Raw genomic sequence first — 11,970 nt, 5'->3', positions numbered from 1 at the left:
TAACCCTGGCCATGATCTGTCATATATAACATGTTCAAGAGAGTATTTTAAGATATTTACAATTTTTTTTAACTCAGATTTTTCCAGTTTCTGTATATATTGCTTTGAAAATCCCTCAAAAGCAATTATTTTAAAGAAAAGACTGAAGTCTGTACAACCATTCTAGTCAATATGTGTGCCCACCATTTTTTCTCCCTACTCTTGGAAAAAACGTGGAGATAATTAAACTGAAAAATTTAAGCTTTCAATTTTAAAATTTCAGCTAAGTATGAAAATGTTAGTCTGTTTTCTTACCATGAAACATAGATGCAATTCTTAATTCACCCAACACAGAAACATTTAGAGCAAGTGGTTATTATACTGTAGATGAACTTCTCTATACTATAGATCAGGAGTCAGTAAACTTTATAAAGCGCCAGATAGTAAATATTTAGGCTTTGTAGGCCATATAGTCTCTATCACAACTACTTAACTTTGCTGTTGTAGCTTGGAAGCAGCCATAAACTGTATGTAAATAAATGACTTGGCTGTGTTCCAATAAAATTTTATTTACAAAAAAAGACAGTGTGTGAGATTTGGCCCAGAGGTAGTGGTTGACCCCTGCTCAAGATCAGAAGAGTCTACAGATATTGTAGTTTTTAAATGTGCCTAATCCTTGTTTTAAAATTTCTATATTTTTACATGGATTCGTGGAAACAAGAATGTAAAAATATATTTCTTTGAACAGTGGTCAATAAGTGTTTTGTCTCAGTATATCTGGTACTTTTACATTGTAAAATAGACCATAATTGTCTGCATGCTTAGTATTATGCAAGGAAAATAAGAAATGTGAAACTATACATTATTTCTTCCTGCATCCATCCATAAGCATGGAATAGTATTGTTTTAGGTATTTCATTTATCTGTTCTTTAAATCTTTAAATTTAAACCTCCTCGTGCACTAATTATCTGTTTGGACTCTTTAGGTCTGGGTGATTCAGAATACACATACTTCTGTAATGGGGGGAAAATAATCGATAAAAGACTTCAAGAGCTTGGAGCCCGACATTTCTATGACACTGGACATGCAGATGACTGTGTAGGGTAAGGGCAACGTACTTCTCTCTTTCTTCCAATAAACCCTTATTTATGCCTGGTGAAAATGAGTGAGTTTATGAAACATGTTGGCTTTTGGTAGCACTGAAAGTTTCATCTTGAGAGCTCTATTTTAGTTTTATTTGCTTTTTCAGCTTTTGGATCCAAGGAAGTCAGCCAGAGCACAATTTACCTATTTTGCTGATTTGTGTGTGCTTGTGTCTCATTCTTCTCAGTATCCACTAATGGAAAGAGTTAGAAACAGTGTCCCAGTACAGTTATCTTTATATTAATGTGTGTGGGTATTTGTAAAAGTCAGTATTTTCTTGAAGAACTTTGATAGTTGGTACATGCACTTCTCTCCGCCGTGCAGAAGGGGGGCCACTGGATTCAGTTCCTCACATGGGGAGGACCCAGTTGGACCAGGCTCTCTGATGGAGAACACACCAGTGGGCCTTCATGGCAGACTGCATTTCTTGGCACTCTCTCCACCATCTCAATGGCCATTTGCCACTGTACCAATCAGAAGTATACTTTCTCTTTTCAATACTTTTATTTATTCTTGTTTTTACAACTCTGTATTTTGCCCTGTGCACCACCTTTCGAATTAGTATAACATGTCTATTCAAAGGTCTACATATATCATCCTGCAAGTTATTTAACTATTTTAGCCGGATAACATCACACACAGTTGATTTTTTCCTACTAGGTGTATGTATTAAATGAATTTTCACTCACTGAGTTAATGAATAATCGTTTATGAAAAATGACAAATTCAACAAATTTCTTACCTTTCTGCATATTATCACCTTGAATGAGTATGTTGGAGACTCTTACATATTTCGACCCTTTTCCGTCCTTTTCTATAGCCGCCATGCTGTGTTTCCCCCCATACTTCCAGTGCATGTGTTTTTCCTAATTATGACAAAGCTCTCTGACATTTCCTTGTGTGTTAACTTTTAGTTTTATTCCTTTATATTGACCCTTTTTTTGCCAGACCCTTACTGACATTAAATGTCGAGCCTTGTGCGAGCTGTGTTTAACTGCTGTTCTGCTTATGTAATCCACTGGGTTCGTCATTCCTCCGTATTTTACTCCTCTTCAAAGGCTGTCATTTTCTCTGTTCATTTATTGAATCAAGTATTAAAATTCTTGAATGTGTATTTCAGCAGCATGCATCTCTTAAATTGTCAAACTAACTGCCTTACTTAAAATTTTCCTTTTCTAAAATTAAAATATTTTCAAGCAGACATCCTTGCTTAGTGTGCCACTGCACCAGAGGGGTTAAGAATGCGACTCTAGTCTAAGTATCTGGATTCAAGTCCTCCATCCTTCGCTTACCAACTGGAAGCTTAGCCACATTACTTAAACTTTTTGTGCCTTGCTTTCTTTATGTGTGAAATAGATGATAATTGTATGTACTGTGTGAGCTTCTTGGGAGGATCAGAGGAATTAATATATGTCCTCTTAGAATGCCTGTCTTATAGTAAATACTCAGTGAACATTTGCTGCCTTTATGATTATAGATATTAATCACCTTAATAATTCTGAGTTATGAGAATATTTTAAATGTAGCTGTTATTATTGAATCAATAATTTTATAAATTTGCTTTCACAAAGGGTACATGTAATGTATAACCAAATTTTGAGGTGTGTACTATGTGAGTACCTAATGAACACAATGAAATTGCTGTCTGAGTCCTCTTAAGACAAAGGTCTGAAATGTGCCTCCTCTTAATAGTCATTTAGCTTTATAAGTTAGAATTTAATCAATTCCTCCTTTGAGTTGTGATTAAAAATGATGAACATGTTATTTCCAGTGCCCTGACACGGTCTTTCTTATCCATTTACACTACTTAAATTTCTCTCTTCAGGGAGTATAGGGAATGTTATTACTGAGTTATGAGTAGTAAGTGAACTACCACATTTTAAAAATATATTTATAATTAACTCAACATTCCTAAAGATGATTGCTTTTTTCCCCTGTGTCAGCCTCCCTGAAAATTTTACCAAAATAATTGTTCAGGACTGACAGAAGGGTTGGAACTATTTGTTTATTCAAAGACTTGGCATTAATCCAGAGTGATTTCTGGGTGATATTTTAATCTATAGGGGAAAAAAAAAAACCTCAGTAAATTGGCTAGATTAAAAAAAAGGTGGTGCATTTGATTGGTATATTAGAATTTAGCATGCCTGTTGAAAATTATAACTTCTTTAAATGAAGATTACCAATTCTATTTTAGGAAATTAAGAGGATTTATATTCCTATTATCAAATTACTAAAATATCTTCATATCCCATTTCATTTCTTTGATCTTTATTTTTTACTTACTCTTTTTTTAATTCTGTAAAGTTTATTGGGAGCTAAAAGTGATGATTGGTCCTGGAAACACCATCAGCAGAGTCAGAGAAGTGCTTTATTACATATAACAAAGGATTTATAGACAGAAGAGGCTGAAGAAAACAGAAACAGAACAGAAAGCGGGTTGGTTATTTCAAAGGTACTTTCCTTGTAAGGTGGGGGACAGGGATGCAGAACAGTAAGAACACAACTGATTAGTTAACATCAGGTTATTTTGGCTGTCTGTTTTGTGTAAGGATCAAAGCAGAGGGAACTTCTTCATCAGATCACAACTGAAGTGATATGTCACTTAGCAGGGGTGACTCCATTTTGGTTTTAGTGTGGTCTGTTGGGGCCTAGTGTAGGAACTTAGTCCAAAACAATGGCCTCCAATAATTTTTACTTAACATTTCCCCCCTTTTGGTCAGGCTCTCATTAGGTGATGAGTGTGACCAAAACTTAGGTCATCAGCGCCACTTTCACTTACCATCATTAGGGGTTCCTGGTCTCAGCAGGGCGTTCGTTCCATTCGTAGGTTAAGATGTCCTCATTTTCATGCATTTCTTTGCCTTTTGTTTGTTCCAGCCTGTTTTACCCTATGACGTTTGATGGATGGCTGCACAAAACATTTAAAACTTTTGAGAGAACACAGCACACCAGGGAGGTTAGTTTTAATGACTGTGTGGAAGGTAATACCAAGAGTTTAGAGTATGCTCCTTAGCCAGGGTCCTCATGAACTGAACCACCTAAAATTGGACAGGCAGATGGGGAGTCTACCCTATTTGACCACATAGCTTGTTCATTACTAAGTAGTCTGTTCATTAGTTTTTTGTAATTCCTGATGTATTATTTATCCATGTGCAGCCACTGCACAGTGTGAGCCACTGCACAGATTCTTCCCTATTCAGTTAGTAGGTAACCTAGCACTACTGGGTTGAAGCAGAGAGTGACACATAACTCTCAGAAGCTCCTGATTTTGAAGTTTTAACTGCATCATCTGTCAACTGAAAGAGAAAGGTATAAGGAAGGAAAAATCAAGAGGTAAGAGTCTCATTATGATAGGAAGTCTTGTTCCAATGATATTCTGGAGAAAAAGCTGCCTACAGCCTGAAGTAGGCAACTTCTCATCCTGGTTTGCAGTTTGAACATCTCTGGTTATAGCATCAGGCTTTTTTGGTGAACTCTCAGTGTGGCCCACACAACAGGCGTGAAACTTGTCTCTCGAAATTTATGTGGAGCTGTCCAGCTTCCAGCTTATAGGTCTTCAGGAACAGAGCAGTTCTTGTTTTTAGAAAGTTGTAGCCAGATATCAAAGAAAACTAGAAGAATTCATGTTAGTCCAGTCTACAGGTAGACAATAAAACTCAAAAACAGTAAACAGGGCTACAATCTAGTATCAGATGTACTATAGTTTTCTTTTGAAATAAAATTTTTGCTCTCTACAATCACCTCCATTTTTGCCAAAGATAATTATGGTAAAACCAGTTTGCCTGGTTGTTTACATAAGCAGGAATAACTACATAAGCTCTTCTAAAATTTGTTTTTCTTAAAATTTGTCAAGGAATATCAGATTAGACTTTTAAAATCTCAGTGTTAGGATACCAAACAAAGGAAGACATTAGACTTTGCCTGCTGTATCTGATACCTTGAGGTTCTTGGGCCTACCGAGTAGTAACAGTTAATTCACTCACTAGAAGGTTGGAAACCTGTGAAGCCAGGCATTCTGTGCACATTTCAAATATNTTTTCAATACTTTTATTTATTCTTGTTTTTACAACTCTGTATTTTGCCCTGTGCACCACCTTTCGAATTAGTATAACATGTCTATTCAAAGGTCTACATATATCATCCTGCAAGTTATTTAACTATTTTAGCCGGATAACATCACACACAGTTGATTTTTTCCTACTAGGTGTATGTATTAAATGAATTTTCACTCACTGAGTTAATGAATAATCGTTTATGAAAAATGACAAATTCAACAAATTTCTTACCTTTCTGCATATTATCACCTTGAATGAGTATGTTGGAGACTCTTACATATTTCGACCCTTTTCCGTCCTTTTCTATAGCCGCCATGCTGTGTTTCCCCCCATACTTCCAGTGCATGTGTTTTTCCTAATTATGACAAAGCTCTCTGACATTTCCTTGTGTGTTAACTTTTAGTTTTATTCCTTTATATTGACCCTTTTTTTGCCAGACCCTTACTGACATTAAATGTCGAGCCTTGTGCGAGCTGTGTTTAACTGCTGTTCTGCTTATGTAATCCACTGGGTTCGTCATTCCTCCGTATTTTACTCCTCTTCAAAGGCTGTCATTTTCTCTGTTCATTTATTGAATCAAGTATTAAAATTCTTGAATGTGTATTTCAGCAGCTTGCATCTCTTAAATTGTCAAACTAACTGCCTTACTTGAAATTTTCCTTTTCTAAAATTAAAATATTTTCAAGCAGACATCCTTGCTTAGTGTGCCACTGACTCCTCTTCAAAGGCTGTCATTTTCTCTGTTCATTTATTGAATCAAGTATTAAAATTCTTGAATGTGTATTTCAGCAGCATGCATCTCTTAAATTGTCAAACTAACTGCCTTACTTAAAATTTTCCTTTTCTAAAATTAAAATATTTTCAAGCAGACATCCTTGCTTAGTGTGCCACTGCACCAGAGGGGTTAAGAATGCGACTCTAGTCTAAGTATCTGGATTCAAGTCCTCCATCCTTCGCTTACCAACTGGAAGCTTAGCCACATTACTTAAACTTTTTGTGCCTTGCTTTCTTTATGTGTGAAATAGATGATAATTGTATGTACTGTGTGAGCTTCTTGGGAGGATCAGAGGAATTAATATATGTCCTCTTAGAATGCCTGTCTTATAGTAAATACTCAGTGAACATTTGCTGCCTTTATGATTATAGATATTAATCACCTTAATAATTCTGAGTTATGAGAATATTTTAAATGTAGCTGTTATTATTGAATCAATAATTTTATAAATTTGCTTTCACAAAGGGTACATGTAATGTATAACCAAATTTTGAGGTGTGTACTATGTGAGTACCTAATGAACACAATGAAATTGCTGTCTGAGTCCTCTTAAGACAAAGGTCTGAAATGTGCCTCCTCTTAATAGTCATTTAGCTTTATAAGTTAGAATTTAATCAATTCCTCCTTTGAGTTGTGATTAAAAATGATGAACATGTTATTTCCAGTGCCCTGACACGGTCTTTCTTATCCATTTACACTACTTAAATTTCTCTCTTCAGGGAGTATAGGGAATGTTATTACTGAGTTATGAGTAGTAAGTGAACTACCACATTTTAAAAATATATTTATAATTAACTCAACATTCCTAAAGATGATTGCTTTTTTCCCCTGTGTCAGCCTCCCTGAAAATTTTACCAAAATAATTGTTCAGGACTGACAGAAGGGTTGGAACTATTTGTTTATTCAAAGACTTGGCATTAATCCAGAGTGATTTCTGGGTGATATTTTAATCTATAGGGGAAAAAAAAAAACCTCAGTAAATTGGCTAGATTAAAAAAAAGGTGGTGCATTTGATTGGTATATTAGAATTTAGCATGCCTGTTGAAAATTATAACTTCTTTAAATGAAGATTACCAATTCTATTTTAGGAAATTAAGAGGATTTATATTCCTATTATCAAATTACTAAAAATCTTCATATCCCATTTCATTTCTTTGATCTTTATTTTTTACTTACTCTTTTTTTAATTCTGTAAAGTTTATTGGGAGCTAAAAGTGATGATTGGTCCTGGAAACACCATCAGCAGAGTCAGAGAAGTGCTTTATTACATATAACAAAGGATTTATAGACAGAAGAGGCTGAAGAAAACAGAAACAGAACAGAAAGCGGGTTGGTTATTTCAAAGGTACTTTCCTTGTAAGGTGGGGGACAGGGATGCAGAACAGTAAGAACACAACTGATTAGTTAACATCAGGTTATTTTGGCTGTCTGTTTTGTGTAAGGATCAAAGCAGAGGGAACTTCTTCATCAGATCACAACTGAAGTGATATGTCACTTAGCAGGGGTGACTCCATTTTGGTTTTAGTGTGGTCTGTTGGGGCCTAGTGTAGGAACTTAGTCCAAAACAATGGCCTCCAATAATTTTTACTTAACATTTCCCCCCTTTTGGTCAGGCTCTCATTAGGTGATGAGTGTGACCAAAACTTAGGTCATCAGCGCCACTTTCACTTACCATCATTAGGGGTTCCTGGTCTCAGCAGGGCGTTCGTTCCATTCGTAGGTTAAGATGTCCTCATTTTCATGCATTTCTTTGCCTTTTGTTTGTTCCAGCCTGTTTTACCCTATGACGTTTGATGGATGGCTGCACAAAACATTTAAAACTTTTGAGAGAACACAGCACACCAGGGAGGTTAGTTTTAATGACTGTGTGGAAGGTAATACCAAGAGTTTAGAGTATGCTCCTTAGCCAGGGTCCTCATGAACTGAACCACCTAAAATTGGACAGGCAGATGGGGAGTCTACCCTATTTGACCACATAGCTTGTTCATTACTAAGTAGTCTGTTCATTAGTTTTTTGTAATTCCTGATGTATTATTTATCCATGTGCAGCCACTGCACAGTGTGAGCCACTGCACAGATTCTTCCCTATTCAGTTAGTAGGTAACCTAGCACTACTGGGTTGAAGCAGAGAGTGACACATAACTCTCAGAAGCTCCTGATTTTGAAGTTTTAACTGCATCATCTGTCAACTGAAAGAGAAAGGTATAAGGAAGGAAAAATCAAGAGGTAAGAGTCTCATTATGATAGGAAGTCTTGTTCCAATGATATTCTGGAGAAAAAGCTGCCTACAGCCTGAAGTAGGCAACTTCTCATCCTGGTTTGCAGTTTGAACATCTCTGGTTATAGCATCAGGCTTTTTTGGTGAACTCTCGGTGTGGCCCACACAACAGGCGTGAAACTTGTCTCTCGAAATTTATGTGGAGCTGTCCAGCTTCCAGCTTATAGGTCTTCAGGAACAGAGCAGTTCTTGTTTTTAGAAAGTTGTAGCCAGATATCAAAGAAAACTAGAAGAATTCATGTTAGTCCAGTCTACAGGTAGACAATAAAACTCAAAAACAGTAAACAGGGCTACAATCTAGTATCAGATGTACTATAGTTTTCTTTTGAAATAAAATTTTTGCTCTCTACAATCACCTCCATTTTTGCCAAAGATAATTATGGTAAAACCAGTTTGCCTGGTTGTTTACATAAGCAGGAATAACTACATAAGCTCTTCTAAAATTTGTTTTTCTTGAAATTTGTCAAGGAATATCAGATTAGACTTTTAAAATCTCAGTGTTAGGATACCAAACAAAGGAAGACATTAGACTTTGCCTGCTGTATCTGATACCTTGAGGTTCTTGGGCCTACCGAGTAGTAACAGTTAATTCACTCACTAGAAGGTTGGAAACCTGTGAAGCCAGGCATTCTGTGCACATTTCAAATATGAAGTGAGCCACGGGGTCGGCCCGAGAACAGATTCTTATTGAACTCATGTAAATAACCATATTGCCATAAAAATGAGAAAGTGAGCCACGGGATCGGCCCGAGAACAGATTCTTATTGAACTCATGTAAATAACCATATTGCCATAAAAATGAGAGTGCTCATGAATAGTTTCCAAATTCTGGAAGTGTCAGGTAGAAAGTAAAATCAAATGTTTCCATTTCTGTTTACAAAAGTATGCTGTACCAAATTGCTGCAAGCTATAGATAGCTTAAATTTTTTTTTCTTAAATTAAAAAGAACCAACAGTGTTTCAAAATAAGCCATAAAAACCCATGATTCTTCATCAGTTCATTCAGTCCCATGTAATTAATTTTTCCTGTCTGATCTTGGTTAGCAGTGTTGCAAACCCAATAGATCTTCATTAGGATTTTGGAAATTCTGTCAACGGTATGAACCCAAAGTTAGCGAACCTCTTTGACAACACAACACTTTAAAATTATAATTGCTTTCAAAGAGTTTAGAATAAAGCTGAGAGTAAAGAATAAATCAATTAACTGTGGAGAACAAGATCAATTAACTATGGAGAACAAGACTAAAAATGGCCATGACAAGAAAATTCAGTTATTTCTGTGGCATGCAGTAATTTAAAATAAGCAAAATTATGACTGATAGCATTTATACCAAGACACATCAGATTTTTAGAACCCTATACAATCTTGGCACATATATTAATAACATATCTGTGTAATTCAAAGAAGGTAAAACATCATTTATTGTTTTGACAGTGCTTCCCATATAATTTAACCTGTCAGATAAGTCCAGTTGGTTTTAATGTCTCTTTTTGATAAATCCCTTGAGAAGCCCCAGGTCCCTTTGGAACACCTCAAAGTTAGTTTAAGGTCAAAAAGACCCAATTTTTAGAATTTGATTTTTTTGTGAAGTTTGTCAGATATCAGAGGTTTAAAACACTTAATTAAGTAGGATCATAAAACATTATAAAATAAAACCAAAGTGACAAAAGATTTAGAAGACGCAAAGCACAAGAAATTGTTTTGATGAAACACAGAATCTGTTTCCCAAGCCAATCACCTAAAAGATTAAGAAAACCTCATAATTTTCTACTAAGAGCAGTTAGTGCTTTGAGAAGATCCTGTCATTCCAACACAGGGGAGCAAACTTTAGCCTTGTATCATAGAATAATTTTTTTTATTATTTATGTATGTTTATGGGGTACAGAGTTGACTATCAGTATTTGTGTACAGTATGTGACAATCAAATATTAGCATGTTCATTAGAAATTGTGATTACTTTTTGTGTTCCTTACCCAATTACTGCCTATATCCCCTTCTTTTCCCCCTTTCTCATCTCTATTCACTGTAGGTCTATAAAACAATGTTTCGTATGTTTACTAACAGACCCAAATATATATAGCTTTTCTGTACCATATAAAAACAAGATGTCAATGTATGTGAACTTTAAGGTTATGCTCAATAATTAACGTTTTAGTTTTTAACTTATTTAGAAATAACCCAAACAATTAACAAATATCTATTACATAATTGCCCTTGAAGTTTCAGGTTACCAAGGACTTTTTTTTTTATTAGAAAAGTTTATAAACATTTATGCTTGATTTACTTATTTTTAACAACCCTGCTCGAACTGTTTGTTAAAATTCTATAAGACATTGAACAAACTAACCATCATCTCAAGTTGTCCTGTAAACCCTTTCTACAGCATGTGAATGTAAGGCAGTCTCTGCCTAAGCAAGAACCCTAAAGTTGTATAAGTGGGTGTTTTACTGATCAGGAGATGCATCTGTTTTCATTAACCTCAAAACAGAAAACTGATCTGATTTACCTAAGATTTGCCCAAGTCACATGAACTAAAAAGCATTGGAGTTAGGTTATCCCACCTCTTTTTTTTTTTTTTTAATGAAATATTTGATTTAAGCACTTTTTTTTAGCCAATTAATTAGAGCTCTTTCTTATATTTTGGTAGAGAAACATCACATACGCATAAGACATATAGACATACAGACACACATACAGAAGTTGATCTTACAGCTTTGGTAAGATTCTTGACAGTTTTTAAAATAATGCCTCTCCCTCCTTTAGACAGTTCTTCAGTCCATTTTAGTTCCCCAAGTAATTGTTAGCCAGGAAACTCTAAATTCCAAAGAGATGACTGCCAAATGAAGTGAGGTAGACAGTTTGCCCAAAGAAAAAGAGAAGGAGGTAAATGCCTCGTTAAGACAATTTACAGAAAAAGCAGCTTAAAAAAGGTAAGATTTCTTACGTAAACTAAAGTCTTCCGTACTGCAAACGTTTCTAGTAATTTAGGTGCCTACAGGGAGACTCCTATACAAATGAAGATTTTCTTTATAGATGTAAATTTCTTTTACAAAGAGTTTCAAAATACCCACCTAGATGTCAGAAATTTGTATTTTGCACACCAATTTTAGTCCTATGGGCTGTCTTTTCAACTTATTTCTTAATTAGATTACTTACTTTGGGATGGAGAACTATAATGAATATGGTGAAGAAAAGCGTTTTCTATGTCTGGTCGGCCTGGAAGGGCCTAACTTTTGTAAATACTTTAGACTTTTTTGTGTGTTCAGGTTAGGACAGTAATTAATCAAAACGTTGGTAGATTTAATTTTCTTAAGCTTTTTACTTGGTCTTCTATGAACAACCTTTTAAAGAGGAAATAAAAAATTTTGAAATCTTTTGAGAAGCTTCTGAGTGGGCCTAATTAAAGTGGCCTTGTTTTAAAATACACTTTAGCCCTTCTAAGACCCAGAGCTACTCTAAAAAACAGCCAAAAGAAAGAATAATGCCTTAAGAACTGGCAACAGTTGGTATAACTGCAAGTGGGGTGCAACCCACATTTCTGTCCAGCCATATTCTTGGGGCTCCCAACCTTCTGGTTGGTTGCATTCATGTGCAGTCCCTATAAATCACGTGTCCCCAACAGATAGAAAGTCAAGCCAAGTTGTCAGGATGAAGAGCCAGATCATGTGAGGGAAAGGATCAATCTCTGGAACATTCCACGTGATGGTCATCATAATTCTGAGTTTTTTTTTTTTTTTTT

At 35.4% G+C, this 11,970-nt stretch overlaps 1 protein-coding gene across 2 annotated transcripts in view; it reads left to right on the top strand.

Annotated features, from left to right (window-relative positions):
• The window catches only part of MTRR (5-methyltetrahydrofolate-homocysteine methyltransferase reductase), a 40,669-nt gene that overhangs the window by 4,273 nt on the left and 24,426 nt on the right, over nt 1-11,970 (top strand). For both annotated transcript variants that reach the window (XM_008581797.1, XM_008581795.1), the window contains exon 3: nt 966-1,083. In XM_008581797.1, coding sequence (XP_008580019.1) covers nt 966-1,083 — 118 coding nt within the window. The remainder of the gene's footprint in view (nt 1-965; nt 1,084-11,970) is intronic.

Source organism: Galeopterus variegatus, unplaced genomic scaffold (genome assembly GCF_000696425.1).
Source record: "Galeopterus variegatus unplaced genomic scaffold, G_variegatus-3.0.2 Scaffold2468, whole genome shotgun sequence".
Lineage (NCBI taxonomy): Eukaryota > Metazoa > Chordata > Mammalia > Dermoptera > Cynocephalidae > Galeopterus > Galeopterus variegatus.
This window is presented reverse-complemented; position numbering and strand designations above follow the sequence as displayed.